The sequence below is a fragment of the Belonocnema kinseyi genome, chromosome 9 (genome assembly GCF_010883055.1).
Source record: "Belonocnema kinseyi isolate 2016_QV_RU_SX_M_011 chromosome 9, B_treatae_v1, whole genome shotgun sequence".
Taxonomy (NCBI): Eukaryota; Metazoa; Arthropoda; class Insecta; order Hymenoptera; family Cynipidae; genus Belonocnema; species Belonocnema kinseyi.
Window position 1 is genome coordinate 35,889,471 of NC_046665.1, and position 15,119 is coordinate 35,904,589.

At 32.5% G+C, this 15,119-nt stretch overlaps 1 protein-coding gene across 1 annotated transcript in view; it reads left to right on the forward strand.

Annotated features, from left to right (window-relative positions):
* The window catches only part of LOC117179394, a 74,776-nt gene that overhangs the window by 56,403 nt on the left and 3,254 nt on the right, over positions 1-15,119 (forward strand). Inside the window, exons 9-15 of the mRNA XM_033371133.1 lie at positions 5,709-6,124; positions 6,508-6,720; positions 8,938-9,300; positions 9,369-9,480; positions 9,592-9,962; positions 12,445-12,666; positions 12,785-13,127. Coding sequence (XP_033227024.1) covers positions 5,709-6,124; positions 6,508-6,720; positions 8,938-9,300; positions 9,369-9,480; positions 9,592-9,962; positions 12,445-12,666; positions 12,785-13,127 — 2,040 coding nt within the window. The remainder of the gene's footprint in view (positions 1-5,708; positions 6,125-6,507; positions 6,721-8,937; positions 9,301-9,368; positions 9,481-9,591; positions 9,963-12,444; positions 12,667-12,784; positions 13,128-15,119) is intronic.

The window sequence follows — 15,119 nt, forward strand, 5'->3', positions numbered from 1 at the left end:
CCCCCCAGTTTTTATCAAATGTCCACGTTTTGAGACTCCCTGAATCCGAAAAATAGGTTTTTACAGATGTGTCGGTCTGTCTGTATGTATTTATGCCTGTCTATCTGTCAGCACGATAACTTTTGAAAAAATCATTTTATTAGATTGGCCTCTGGTACACTCTTTTAGTTTCCATACTAATGGTCAAGTTCGTTAGCCAGCCATTTTGGATAAAAATTCAAAAAGTGAGCGCATTTTGAATATTTTTGGGACAACTTTTTTAAAAATTCAAGAATTCTCTGTACGGTTATTCATACTATTTAAAAGTCGAACAATTTATCCCAATGACTTTTTTCATAAAATAAAAAATTATTAAAGTTATAGCATTTACAAAATTCCAAAAAACACAAGAAAATGAACCTATTAAGCCAAATAAGAGACGATATGAAAAATGGCAAGAAAAGAAAAGGTTTGATTTCTAAATGCCCTAGAAGATTATCATAACAACTTTTTGAATTTTCTTGCTAAATCCAAAATTCAAATTTTGACAGCATACAAAATAATGGAAAACGCAAAAGTTACATTTTTTCATGCAACAATTTTACAGTATTTCAAAGATTCTCAAATATATATATATAATTAATAAGTTATAAACGATAAGGCTGTTCAGTAGACCGTATGTGGAAAGTTTAAATCATAAAGAAAACATTGGAAATGAGCAATTTCAATTTATGGAAAAACGAAAAAAGTCCAGTATCGAGCGCGAAGCACGAGAACCAACAGCCTCGCGCCCTAGGCTAACGTAATAACGTACTAATGTTGACTTTGAGAAATTTACCAAATTTCAGGATTTTTAGAGCAATTTAAAAAAAAGACCTGCCTTCTCTGGGTTGAAGTACACTAGCAACCCTGCCTACCCAAAAATAAAATAACTCATTATTAAGAGTGTTCAAACTTAAACGATTGAAAAAAATGGTAAAAATTTGTAAATTTACGTATTGAAAATGTAAAATTAACAGTTTTAAATTAGAAACATTCAAAAAATGATATCATTAACTACAAAATGTTTAGAAAAGACCATTTTAAATTTCATTGGTTCGAATATCATTTTTTTAAATGGAATCGTAAAAATGTGGGCGATTCCAAATTAAACAATTTTAAAAAATTGGCTGGATTTGTGCTGGATTTGCAATTTAAATACAAATTAAAAATTAAATTTTTCTTATTCTGTTTCATGATAAAATCTTTTACAAAAATTACAAACAGTCTAGGTTATAAAGTTAAAATCATATGAAAGTTAAGGATTACAACCTATTCATTAAGAAATATTTTTTGTAGTGCATAATTTTAACTTGTCCAAAATATATCATTTTTTAATGTTTCACTTTTAAAAAATCTTTTTCCTTTAATATAGAATTTTTTTATATACGATAAATAATATAGTATATTGCTTTCAACATTGTAAATAGTCTGAAAAATAATGTGCAAGAAGGCATGAACAAATTTTTTGTCAAATTTGTTACTGTACCCTATACGTAAATAATAACCATTTGGCACGGAAAAGTTTCTCAAGTTTGATAGCAATGAGAATTTATAAATCGAAGAAAACAAATGTATAGTACGCATAAGACCGTTTTATTATCTAATTTTATATCCGATGCAGTTATATAATGAAAACCAGTTTCTGCAGAGAAAAATTCGGAACAATTAATTCGTTTTTTTGGTGAAAAACATATTGAAGAAATCGACAGTTATCGATTTTGTATTAAGGAAGTTATAAAAAAAGGAGGCGTGACTCGAGAGCTTTTGGCCCCGTTGGAGAAATGAATTTCGATTCATCAGTATATCCCACGGTAATATCAAAATTTATTCTAATAAGCACAGAAGTGTAATTTCAAGTTTTTATGGCAATCGAACTTTTTAAATACAGTTCTAAAACAACCTAACTAAAATCATTTTAAAATACAAGACTTATATACGTAATTGAAATGGAACAATTTTCTCGTGTAAATGACAAATTTCACTGAAAGAAAAGTGTGATTAAAGTAATTGTGTGTTTAATTATCCAGTTGTGTGACTCCTTTGCATCAAAGCCTTTACAAATGTTTGCGATAAATATTGGAAACCTAAGAGATCTAACAATATAGGCTTAAATCTTCAACTTCTAAGTTAAAAACCTGTCAACAATTAAAAAGAGTAGAATTATAAAACAATAAAACTTTACAAAGAAAGCAGCAAAAATAAAAAGAAAGAAAATCAGTTGATAAATACTGAATACATTTTTTTAAACAAAAAAGATGACTATTCTTTCATTTTATCGATGGATGTCAGAAACTATAAATAAAGATGAATAAATCATAATTATGAATATCGGTGCTTACGTCTGAAATTATAAGTACTTATTTGAAGTAAAATGTCTAGATTTTAAATAATAAAATAATGATTGTAAATTATATATATATGTGTAGGTATGTATGTGTGAAAAGTAGATTATCATACAAAATATAGACCTCATATCTTTTCAGAAATGAATGTAACTGCTCTGTAATCAATTATTACCTCTAAAATTAACTAAAATCGATCAACGCAAAATTGATGTTTTTTTTTTCTTTCTAAATGGTTAAAAAGAGACCTGGATAAAGTATTTCTCATTGAATACAATCTCTGTTATCACTCTTAACCCTCTCAGATAACATCTTTAATTATTTTCTTTAATTAAAATATTAATAAATGAATATAATCCCATTTAAATTGATTTCTCCTTTTTTTAATCCATAAAATCACAACCCTTGTTACACAAGTTACGGAAAATCGGTGTAGGGAGTGGGGACTAGTTACGGTCTAAAGTAACTTTAGTTACTTTGAACGTTACTTTCTCGCACAAAAATCATTTTAAAAATGTAATTGTCCAATTAATTAATGATTTTAATCAAATTTTAAGGACCGAAGTAAAATTCCAAATGGGATACTTCCAGATGTGAAAAAGATACCAATAAGAAAATGTTTTAAATATTACACATGAAAATCGCTCATAAAACTAAGTTTTTTATCATATAAAAATTTCGCTGAAATTGAATGGTTTTAGAGTTCATTTTAATTTAATATAAACCAAATCTGATGACGTTTTAATTCAACTCCGCTGAATTTTAAAAAGATGCTCGATTACAAATAAAGAAACGTCTTTTTTTCTCAAAAATATGTAAATTTACAGTTATTGACATTGCAATTATGGTTTTGAAACATTAAAATTTTAAATTCGAAAAATTTCATATTTAAAAACTTTGAAGTTCATGCTCTTTTAAATTTTGCAATATTTTTTTAGAACAGCTTGACTATAATGAACCAAATTTGTGGAAATATTAAATTTTGGATGAATGTACGTCTTTTGGGTTCAAATATTGCCTCGCGGATATTTGAGTATGTATACTCATATTCATTCCTCATTAGTTAAAAACTCATTGTTTGAATTAAAACCCTTAATTTTTTCATGTTTTGAACAACTACATAATTTTTCTTAAAATTACAATTTAAAAATGTTGAATATCTTAAATCAATTGTTTTACGTGTTGAGTATGGTTCTATCGAAAAGAAATTTTCATCAATTATGTAAATTGCATATTCACCATGAGCTTCATATTTGAAAACAAAAATTAACGTCATATTTGACTACCTAAAACTTAAATTTATCACAAAGCAAACCTTTTAAGGAAAAAAACACAAAAAATGTATAAAGTATAAAAAGTATAAAGCCATGCATATGTATAGCGAAATTTCGCTACAAATAGACAGATTTTTTCGGTACGCATAGGGAGAGCTGGAAAAGGAGCTACTTGCACCGAGATTTTAATATGAATAGCCGATATTTTTCAGTGCGTGTAGACACTCCTGTTTTATGAACACGTTACAATTATTTCCTGATTGTAACACAAATTTCGGCATGATTTCCGCTACGTTTTGAAAAATTGACTAATCTGGATTTCGTTCCTACTGCAAATTCCGATATAGGTTCCTTCATGTTTCACCTATAGGTCTCACCTGTAGGAAATGACATAGGATCCTATATAGGTGCCTGTATAGGACCCTCCCTAATAAGGTATCTAATGTTACCTAATAGTAAATCTATGTGCTTCTGGAGGACAAAAAAACTTCTGCGCAGCCGTAGGTGTTATAGAATAATACTGCGCATCTGGACATGGCCCCATATAGGATCTTATATAGGATGCTTTATACGATCCTATATCATTTCCTATAAATGAAGCATATAGGTTCCTAAGGATTCTATGCAGGTTCTTATATAGGAACCTATTATTGGCGAGAAAATTCGAGTCCTCTGGCTTTTACGCTGATAAAGTAAGTGAAGAAAAAATGGTAGGTTATTGAAAGAGGTATCATTTTAAAGGCGTAAATGTTGTACGTTAATGAGCCGAAAAGTAATATTCCAAGAAATTGTTTGTAGCTTACAGATCTGAAAATCTGATGAAAAGTAACGACATTTGAGAGGTTTCAAAAACAGTCAACTTTGAAGCATATTTTTTTATTGTGAAAATAATAGGAAAAATCTGAAAAAAAGCATGGTGGTACTTGAAACAGTTCTAAACAGATAACCCTCGAAAAAGTTGCAAAATATAAATAATTGTTCGTTTTTTGTGAATAAATATGCGACCAAACTATCTTCAGTTCTAATGAAGATAATGAAATGATTTAAATTGGAGGTAGTTAGCTGAACTATCTGTAATAATTACAATTTGAAGGAAGTATGTGCTTCTTGTTGTCTTCGTCCAAATTGCGATATTTGATGTCGGCTTTTTTTTATATAGGAAAGCAAGAGTGAGAACCCAGCGTGATGCCGTTTTTTCAGAGGATCGTCCTCAATTTTCCGCAGCCCGACCTACCCAACTTGTGCATTCGAGCCTCACGCTGGCCTTTGAACCCGTTCCCTGTGTCGAGGAAAACCGAGGACGATCCCTTGAAAAAACGGCACCACGCTGGGTTCTCGCACTTGCTTTCCTATATAAAAAATCGACTTCAAATATCGCAATTTGTACGAAGACAACAAGAAGCACATACTTCCTTTAAGTTGTAAATTATTACAGACAGTTTAACTAACTACCTCCAATTTAAATCACTTCATAATCTTCATTAGAACTGAAGATAGTTCGGTCGCATATTTATTCACAAAAAAGGAACAATTATTTATATTTTGAAAATTTTTCGACGACAATCTGTTCAGAAGTATTTACAGTACCACCATGAATTTTTTCAGATTTTTCCTATTATTTTCACAATAAAAAACTATGCTTCAACGTTGACTGTTTTTAAAACCTCTCAAGCGTCCTTACTTTTCATCAGATTTTCAGATCTGTAAGCTACAAGCAATTTTTTGGAATATTACTTTTCGGCTCATTAACGTACAACATTTTTACCTTTGAAATGATACCTCTTTCATTCACCTACCAGTTTTTCTTCACGTACTTTTTCAACGTCAAAGCCAGAGGAATCGAATTTTCTCGCCGATAGTATATAGAATTTTTCAGTAGGGGTGCGCCACCCTTGTACAATTTTCGAACTTGTCGGCTGATACTAAAATTAAAAGGCAGAATTTTTAGATAGTTAGAAATGAAAATAAAATAACAATAAAGTAGCGAAAAATCGTATTCAATAGGATACTTTTTACTGGGGCAACTTTTTATCAACCACCAATATTTCTTTTTCGCATGACTTTCCCGCAGGTGTTTCCGAGCGTTGCAGCGGACGCATCGCCGGAGGAAGAGTTAAAGTCAAGAGAATCACGTTATCATGCCTCTTTGAAGAGCGGCCACACACGATTTCACACCCCGCTAACTGAGCATAGGGATGTTTTGTCAGTGGCAGATCATATGATTCTTTTTCAAAACTTCGAAGAGTTGCTCAAAATCTCGGAAGAAATCAAGGATGACGGTGCACGTGTTGAGAGTTACTTGTGCAGGGTGCCACGGATAACCGCAGCTTATAGGAGATACCTCAGTGGACTTCAGAGGGCCTGTTGTCTTTTAGTCACCCTCAGAAGAAATACAGCCTTTGCAAAATTAGTTTGTGAGCCTGCTGTTCCCAAAAAAAGAAAACCTGACCTCACTGGTGTCTTATTACTTCCTCTAGAACATTACAGGTTTGTGAGTGTTTTAAGGATGTTATATAATTATAATTGTTAGGATTCTAGCGCTCTTTAAACAGAAAATTAACAACATCAAATTAGTTTAATTTTTCAAATTAAAAATTCTTGTTTACCAGGCACGTGCTCCTTCATGTTAAATAATACTTCAGAATCTCTCAACATGTTCTTAAAACAATGATCTGTAATTAAAAAAAAGGGTAAAAGACTTGAAGGGGTTTTTTTGGCAAGAAAACATTTTTATTTTGAAAAATAAGATTAATTTTATTACTTTAAACTGACTTCAGGATTACTGCATGCGCCAAAATTTCCTAACAGAAACGTGCCCAATTTTATATTTCGACTGTTCTGTAAAATTTATTAAATAATTTTTCTTGTAGGGAAATGACCAGATTACTAGGACTTTCATGTCCAAGAAATTGTCAGCAGGTGAGGGATTTATCACAGGGTTATAGAGAAGCTACAGCAAATGCAGGTGTCATGGAACCTCCGCGTGACACTGGAAAACCTTTGCTGAGTTTGCAGGAAGTTGAATCACGTCTAGTTTTCGCAAGATGCAAGCCTTTTATCCTCGCCATGCCAGGAAGGCAATGGTATATTCTGTAAAATATTCATTTATGACTGTAGTAATTTAATTTAAATCTGCAGGCATATTCTAAAGGTTAATGTTATTCGAAATGTGTGGTCGTAGCCTAAAGTCGCCAGTAAAGATATAAGGAAAAAATAATAATATTGTAATAGAAGAAATAAAGTTGATTTAATCAAATATAAACAATTTGATGGATTCACCTAAAACAATTTGTTGAGCAGACCAAATATTTTATGAAATTGACAAAATAAACCAGTAAAAACCATCAGTAAAAAAGAAGCAGTAACTGCAAACATACTAAATACTCAGTTTTACGAATGATGAATGCATGGCAACATTTTTTTCATGCATGACGGCAAGGAGGTGCCGGATTTGCCATGAAGTTTCCTATGTAAATTCCATGGGGAAAATGACTTTTTAGAGTTTTTGGAATAATTTGTCAGGGTTTTGAAAATGTTATAGAAAAGTATAGAGGTTCGTTGAGAATTATCCAGCGAAGAATTTCATATATCATACATCTGAGTTGAATACTCCTAAAACAGACTCCAAGGGTCCTTGAAAAGTACTCTTAAAATCAAAAATGGAAATTCTTCATAATATCGACCTTTTGGGCAGTTTATTCTCGTTTCATTTTTACTAAAAATTATTTCTATTGGTCTAATGGAACATTTATTAACATTGGTTCATTAATGTTCAATTATTGGAACAAATTGAATTTGTTTGAATAATTTCTTGTAAGTCTTTTTTTTTATTAAAAAATATTACAACTTGTTCTTCTTTATTCATACTGTGTCCCCTAAGGGTTTACATTACTTTCATGCCTTACAATCTTTCCGCCTATATATTTTTTATACCCTTACTATTTACAATTATGTAAAAATATTTCCATAAAATCTTATGTCCAGATCCTTATTTCTATTTCCTGCGATAGAGCAATTCAGGGCGTGTTAGCGAACGAGAGAGAAGGAACGCAACCGCATCTTGGTCTACTTATGATATTACATAACTATTACTTACAAATCTTTACGCTTCTCATCTAAGCAACTTGCGTTTCCTTTTTCATTCACTTCAATTGCACCTCCATTTTTCCATTTTCTTCATATACATTCTTTCTCATTCGCTCCTCTAGAACCCTCCAACTCCTTCATCCATTCTTCCCCTAATCCATCCTCCCCTACAATTTTCACCACATTCTCTTGCTAGATTCCTCTCTCTTATATATCTCTCCTACATCCTTTCCATACATTCTCCCATTTTCCCTCCTCTCATTCACACCTTCTGCACTATCTTTTCTCTTTCTTTTCCCAATACATCCCTCCGTTATGTTGTTTCCCAATCCTAAATCCTTTTTAATTATTTAAAAAAATTCTGTTTGTAAATAATTTTTTAGGAAATTCATATTTGCAATTAAAAATTATTACTGTTTTTCTAATTATTTATTAATCATTGTTAATAATAATGGTTAATGGTTATTTATTTAAACAAATTACATTGGTTTAAAACGTATTTTTTCCAAAAATTCCTTGAACTGGTAATTTATTATCGTTAAGTGACATAGATTTATTTTCAACTATTTTCAAAATGTTTAAACAATTAATTATTATTTAATTTCAAATAATACATGTTAATTGTTTCCCACAATCAGAAATATTAATATTAATAGCAGAAAATAATCATTTACAAAGTTTGTAGAAAAATGGTTCAAACAATTTTAAAATATTCAAAAATAAATTTATGTCACTTAATGATAATAAACTGCCAGTTCGACGAGTTTGTGAAAAAACATTTTATAAACAAACAGAATTTGTTTAAATAACTTTTTGGGTAATTTTATAGTTTTATGGCTAAATAAACAAGTCTCTATACTTTTCTGTAACATTTTCCCGACCTCTGACAAATTATTACAAAAACTCTAAAAAGTAATTTTTCCCCATGCAATTTACAAGGGAAGCTTCAAATTAAAACCGGCATTTGTCCTATATAAAAAGTGTTTTTGGACCGCCCCAGTAGACAAATTGTATGTATGAATTTGAAGGTTATTGACACATTGAATGAATGCATTTGAAAATTGATCATTAAAACTGATGTGAGTGTTTTTGTTGTAGTTGCTTATCAGTGCGAAATGAAACACAAACAGTTGTACAATTTCATCAGATCATTCACAGATTAAAGTTTTAATTAAATTGCAATCAAATGAAATTTGAGAAATCTAAATTTTCAGGATTTTTGGCGGGGCCCTCGCAAAAGTAGAGGGTCGATCCTCCTTGCAGCCGTCCTGGGCCCTTCTTTTAACGGACCTACTCGTATTCGCTCGAATTTCAAGAGATCGAGTCCTCTTCGTCACGGAGGAACCACTCCGCCTATCCAGCATCGCTGAAGCTTGCTTCAATGTCAGAAAGAGGCCAACAGAATTTAGATTGCAAATAGCAATTTCTCCTAATGGTGCCAACGAGAATGGACACGTAGAGGTGGTCCATACTGGTGGTTGCAGTCCTCATAGCCGCCCTAGAAGAAAAGTTCTGATCCTAAGGGCTCCCACGGCAGAATTAAAAGCTGTTTGGCACAATCTACTTCAGAGACAGATGTAATTATCCTTCATCAGAATCTTCTGTCTTCTCGAGGATGAACTTAATAATTTTTCTTTTGTTCTAGAATCTATGTCAACACAGGTTGTGGAGATACCTCAACTCCAGAAAGCCCAGAGGAAAATCTCAATGTCAACAACGGCTTTAATAGCATGAGAGACAATGCTACCAGCCCTGAGGTAAACTTCAGATTATTTTGTTCTAGAAATCAGAAATAGTTTTTGATATATTTTTCCCAGCATACGTGCTTCAATATAATAATCAACGAAAATTATTTGTGTACCATACAGAATGATCACACTCAGCAGCAGGAAGAATACAAAGAACAGTTCGATGACAGTATAGACATCATCAAAGACTCGAATAATCTTGCTCAGTGGGTTCAAAATTCTCATCAAATACCTCCTCCGGATCATGAAATTTCCCTCGAAGAATGGACCGTAGAAGAATTGGCTGCCAGAACTCCAAGGGAGAATATTGAAAGGACGATATCAGAATATATCACGGAAGAAAACACTGCTGTCAATTCTGATGTTGAGCAGCAAAGTACGGCATCCAGTGCTAGTTTGAGTACTGTCAAGTCTAATACGATGACCAAGAAGAATGGAACACACACATCAATTAGAGAAACTTCTATTAACATATGTCGAAAATGCCACAGGTAAAATATTAATTTGTTGTGTTAGTTAATTATAGGCATCGGATCGACTAGAAGGCTTAAAAGGTCACATTGCACTTTTGAAGATGAGGCAAAAAAGCCGAAGACGGAGTACAAATTTCATGTAAAGAATTCCAATTTTTAACATTTTTGCTTTTTAACGAAGAAACTTTGCATATAGAAAAATGCATTATTCAATGAACAATATATAATACGTTCATTTTGTTTTTCTCTAGCAGAAAATCTTTTGGATTTGGAATTTCATTTGCACAAAAGAAATAAAGTTTGAAGTCAAAACATAAACTAAAAAAATATGCCCACTGTGCCGGCACATTCTCCTTGCGCGCTACGCGCACGGCGCTTCGCGCCAAGTTTGTGCGCGCCTAGGCCACGCGGGTACGCTCTCGCGCTTCGCCTTCGTTTTCGTACGTTTAATGCGTAAACTGTAACAACTATAACAGACATTCAGACAGACACAGATAAAATTTTATGATTTTCGGATCCTGTGAGTGCCGAAATGTAAAGATCCGTTAAAAGCCAGAGATTGATAATTTGGACGATTACATTGCTCTCTCATAAATGAGAACAAACAAGATAGAAGAAACTCTAAAAAAATCATAATGATAATTTTGCATTCCATAGACGTATTTTAAAATTCTGAACTTAAATCATAGAAGTTCTTCTTCACCATTTTATGAAATTTTGTATAAAACATTTCTATTCCATTTTTTATACTTGATGTTCATATGACATTTCGATTTCACAGTACCAGGCCTTTTCAAGGTTCTTTTCTGGGTAAATCAGACAATATTCTAGACCTCTCACTGATAGCTTCATTCCATACAAATGAAGGCGATAAATTGTTTTTAAATGCTCAGATCTTCCAATTTTATTTTATTTCAAGGATAATATTTACAATTGTAAACTACTATCAAATTGCTTCATATTCGAAAACTTCATTAATTCCAATAAAACTAATCAATTTCCTCCGAAGACGATTTTAATCTCTACCGAATTTCTTAATTTCGTTTATTTACAGGTTTGCAGTTTGAAATACTTTTTAAGTTATAATTTTTGATAAATCAAAATTCTTGCAAATTGGTGAAATTTGACATTTTTGTTCCATTTTTTTAATTTAACTACATTGTTTTGTAAGTTCAAAACTTTCCCATTTGAATTCTTACTAATTAAAAAGGATTTTCAATTTGAGCTATTTTTAAAACAAAAGACTTTTAAACGTAATCAATCCTAAATCGATCGACAGTATGCAGGCTTTCGATTGGAAATTAGGTATACAAACACAAAAATATAAAATCACATAAATTTCAAAGTAAGATTAAAAAATTATTCAATTTGAGCACTTTTCAGCTTTCAATGAAAAATTTGATTAATTTCAAACGCTTTAAATTGGAAATAATCCAATTCTAAATGCTTTCAGTTTGAATACGAAGTTGTTCATTTTCTATGGTTTCGTAAGCTATGCCGGAAATCCTTACAAAGACGGTCTGCTAGTCCCATTTTCCTCGGGTATGTCTCAAATTGAAACTCTTGAGATGTAGAATTGCGATAAAAAATGAAATCTCCTATGTTATTTTCCCTTTTTTATATCAGTCGTTAACATATAAGAAAATGAGATAATTTTATTTTTCATGCCACGGAATGAATCTCGGATCCTGTAGTCTACGAAATCCTTCTTCGAGGGCGCTAGCCAACCTCTGTGGCTTGATTTTTAATAATTTACTTTGTAATTATTCGATAGGGAAAGTTTTCGACTCAAAAATTTTCAACTATTAGAGCTTACCTAATATTTCAAAATCTTAAAGTATTTACTCATCATACGGATTATAAAGCCTAATGGTGGTACCAGTAACTTCACAAATAATTGTGAGAATACTTCTAACAATTCCCAGTAATTTAGTGAATAATAATCCCAATAATTATTTCTCCGTACACTTTTTTCTTAACGGTTTAAATCATTTTAATTGGTTCAATGAGCAATTATTCATTTTGTAATATTCTAAATAAATAAACTGTTTTAAACCATTTTAATAACTCTTAAGAAATAAAACGGCACAATTGATTAAGTATGTGATTTCTAACAATACGATTTCGCATTGTTAAGAAAAATTATATTTTAAACCAGTGAACTAGTGAGAAGAAACGAAAAAAGTCATTCAGTTAAATTTTCTAAGTAGAATATTTTAAAAGGTCGTACATATCCGAGGCCTATAATTTATCATCCCCGTAATTTCAATATACGTTACTTGAATTCAGAAAAATCCGAAGCCCTGATTTTGTAGGAAAGAAGTTATTACCTTCAAATCAGAGCATTCTGCATCTGGCGCTAAAACTTTTTTTTTAAGCTGGACATATTATTGTTTAAAACTAAATAAAATGATGGACTAAGAATCTTTCTGAATGCAGGCAATCTTTACGAGTTAGAGCATGTGGGTATTTAAAATAAAAATAGAAAATACCATTTCAGATCTGGTTGTCCAACAACGCCTTTACCACGGGACCCTTTTTCGCCTATTCCTCCGAAAATTTCTATTTTGCCACCGACTCCTGATCTCTGCACCAGACATAAGGCCGGAAATGGTTTAACCGATAGCCCTGGACGAAACAGTCCAGCTTGTGCATCCGCTGATGGAAACACTGAGGATGGAAGTGAAGACGACCTGGATGGTGATGGAGAACCTCCTTACAGGTTTTTATTAAAAATCATGTTCACAAATTCTAAAAAACTTTCCTCAGTTTCTGCAACATTAAGAAGTTATTATTGAATTTGTTATATCGTCACTCAGAACAGTAATACCTACTTTTAGAGCCTTGAGGAGGTACGGGACACTGAGTAGCCTCGACCAGGATGATGAAATCGAGGATCAAATTGAAGAAGAGACTCAAGATTTAGAATCTCCTCCTTCAGGATTGAAAGCCTGGACGATGAGGGCTAGTAGCTACGTTGTTAGCAAGATGTCTCTTCTGGAACATTTCGGTGAAGGTGTTGGTGGATATCTTCAGCAGCCTCCAATTCCACCAGAACGAACCGAATACTCCTTGGAAACAAACGATGAGGAATGCACCACTTCTGGTGGCACTTCCGGTGACGATATTTGGGGTACTCCAACTTCTGGTGGTCCAGACGATGAAAGTTTTGCTGCTAGTCCGGTAAGAGCCTCCGCATCATACGAGATTCGACAGTCTTCGAAGGTACGGGCTGGCTCATTTATTGAGCCTTCGTTTTTCAAATCTATTTTATATCTTTCACGAGAATTCGCTTCGAGTGCTTTAAATTTTGTTTAACAACCGTTTGGAGATGCTTCTTTCAGCTGAATTGTAATTTTCACTGCATTGAATTTGTTACTGAGTTTCAAAAGAAAAATGGCAGAAGGACGATGAATTCTAGAGAGACTTAACTAGATATTACTTAAATTATACCTATAGAATTAGATTATTAATCTCATTATATGAGATGTTTTTTATTATCTTTTCAATTAATATATATTTTGAATCAATGGAATTCATTGTGGATAATGTTTTATAACTATAAGTTGCTGATTAAAATCAAAATTTTGCTAAACCATTGATGATAATTCAACTGGTAGGTAGGCGAATCAAAACTGACTGTTGAAATAATAGTAACTTTTTACATTGTTAAACTTTCCCTGTAATTGTTTAAAAAGAATGTCATTTTCAACATACCCGGCTGCACAGCATTTTCCCTACTTTTCATCATTTGTTAAAAAGAATTCCCTTTTTACACTTTTTTCAAAAAAAAATACTTCCTTAATGCAGACTGAATTAATAGTTTTGTAATACGTTAGACGATATATTGATTCTCTACACTGAAATGAAACACTTTAGAGATATACATTAAATCATTTTTATTCGTATGAGCTTCTAGAATTACAAAATATGGAATTGGAAGCCTTCTATAATTTCAAATTTAAGGCTTTCTAATGAGTCATCCTATTTCCTCTTTTTGAAAGCATTTTACGCTGTGAAGCCAGATATTTTCATGTTTGAAAATCAATTTCAAAGCAAATAATATTATTCCAACAAAATATTATCAACATTAAAACATTATAATTTTATTCGCAGTAAATTCTTTAGTATTTAGTATTTAGATTAGTATTTAGACTTATTAAATAACATATTCAGGGAATGTGGTTCGAAATGCCCTTCGACTGATAGATCAAAAGGAATCCAAAGATTTATTTTTTAAAACTGTTATTTTTTTCTGATGCATGCACATCGCACTTCTTTAACTTGCAGCGTTTTGTTTATCGAGCGAATGTAAACAACAAAAAACTTTTAGCGATAAAGTTGTTAACAGCAGTACAAACAAGTTTTATGGAAAATTTTTGCCCAATCCAATTGATATTCAAGAAACTATTACTAGGCAGTCTGATATGTCCCTGAAAAATGAAACACGGAAACGTTTTTTTGGCCAAAGTCGGTTTTATTTTTCAACATACTCTCCTTTTAGGTTGATACAGAGAGTCCAACGATTTTCTAACTTTTTGATACCGTCCGAAAAGTACTCGATCGGAAGGTCTCCAAAATACGCCTCAGTTTCAGCTATGAGCTCCTCATTTGAGTAAAAACGCTTACCGGTGAGCCATCTCTTCAGGATAAGGAACAAGTAATAGTCGGTGGGGGCCAGGTCTGGTGAATACGGTGGCTGAGGAACCAATTCGAGGCCGATTGCATGCAATCTTGCTTGTCCAACTAAGCATGAATGAACAGGCGCATTGTCGTGATGATAAAGCGGTTTTTTCTTCTTCAAATGCGGTCGTTTTTCGGCGATTTCGATTTTCAATCGGTCCAATAATGATGAATAGTATGCTCCGGTTATGGTTTTACCTTTTGCAAGATAGTCCACGAATATTATGCCATGTGCATCCCAAAATACGGAGGCCATAACCTTTCCGACCTATTGTTGCGTTTTTGGACGCTTCGGAGCACTTTGGCCCGGTGGAACCCACTATTTTGCCTGTTCCGATGACTCAGGAGTGTAGTAGTGGATCCAGGTTTCATCCATGGTTATGAATCGGTGCAAAAAGTCGGTCGGCTTACGCGAAAATAATGCCAAATTCTGCTGGGAAGTTGTCACACGAATTCGTTTTTGGTCCACTGTGAGCAAACGCGGCACCCATC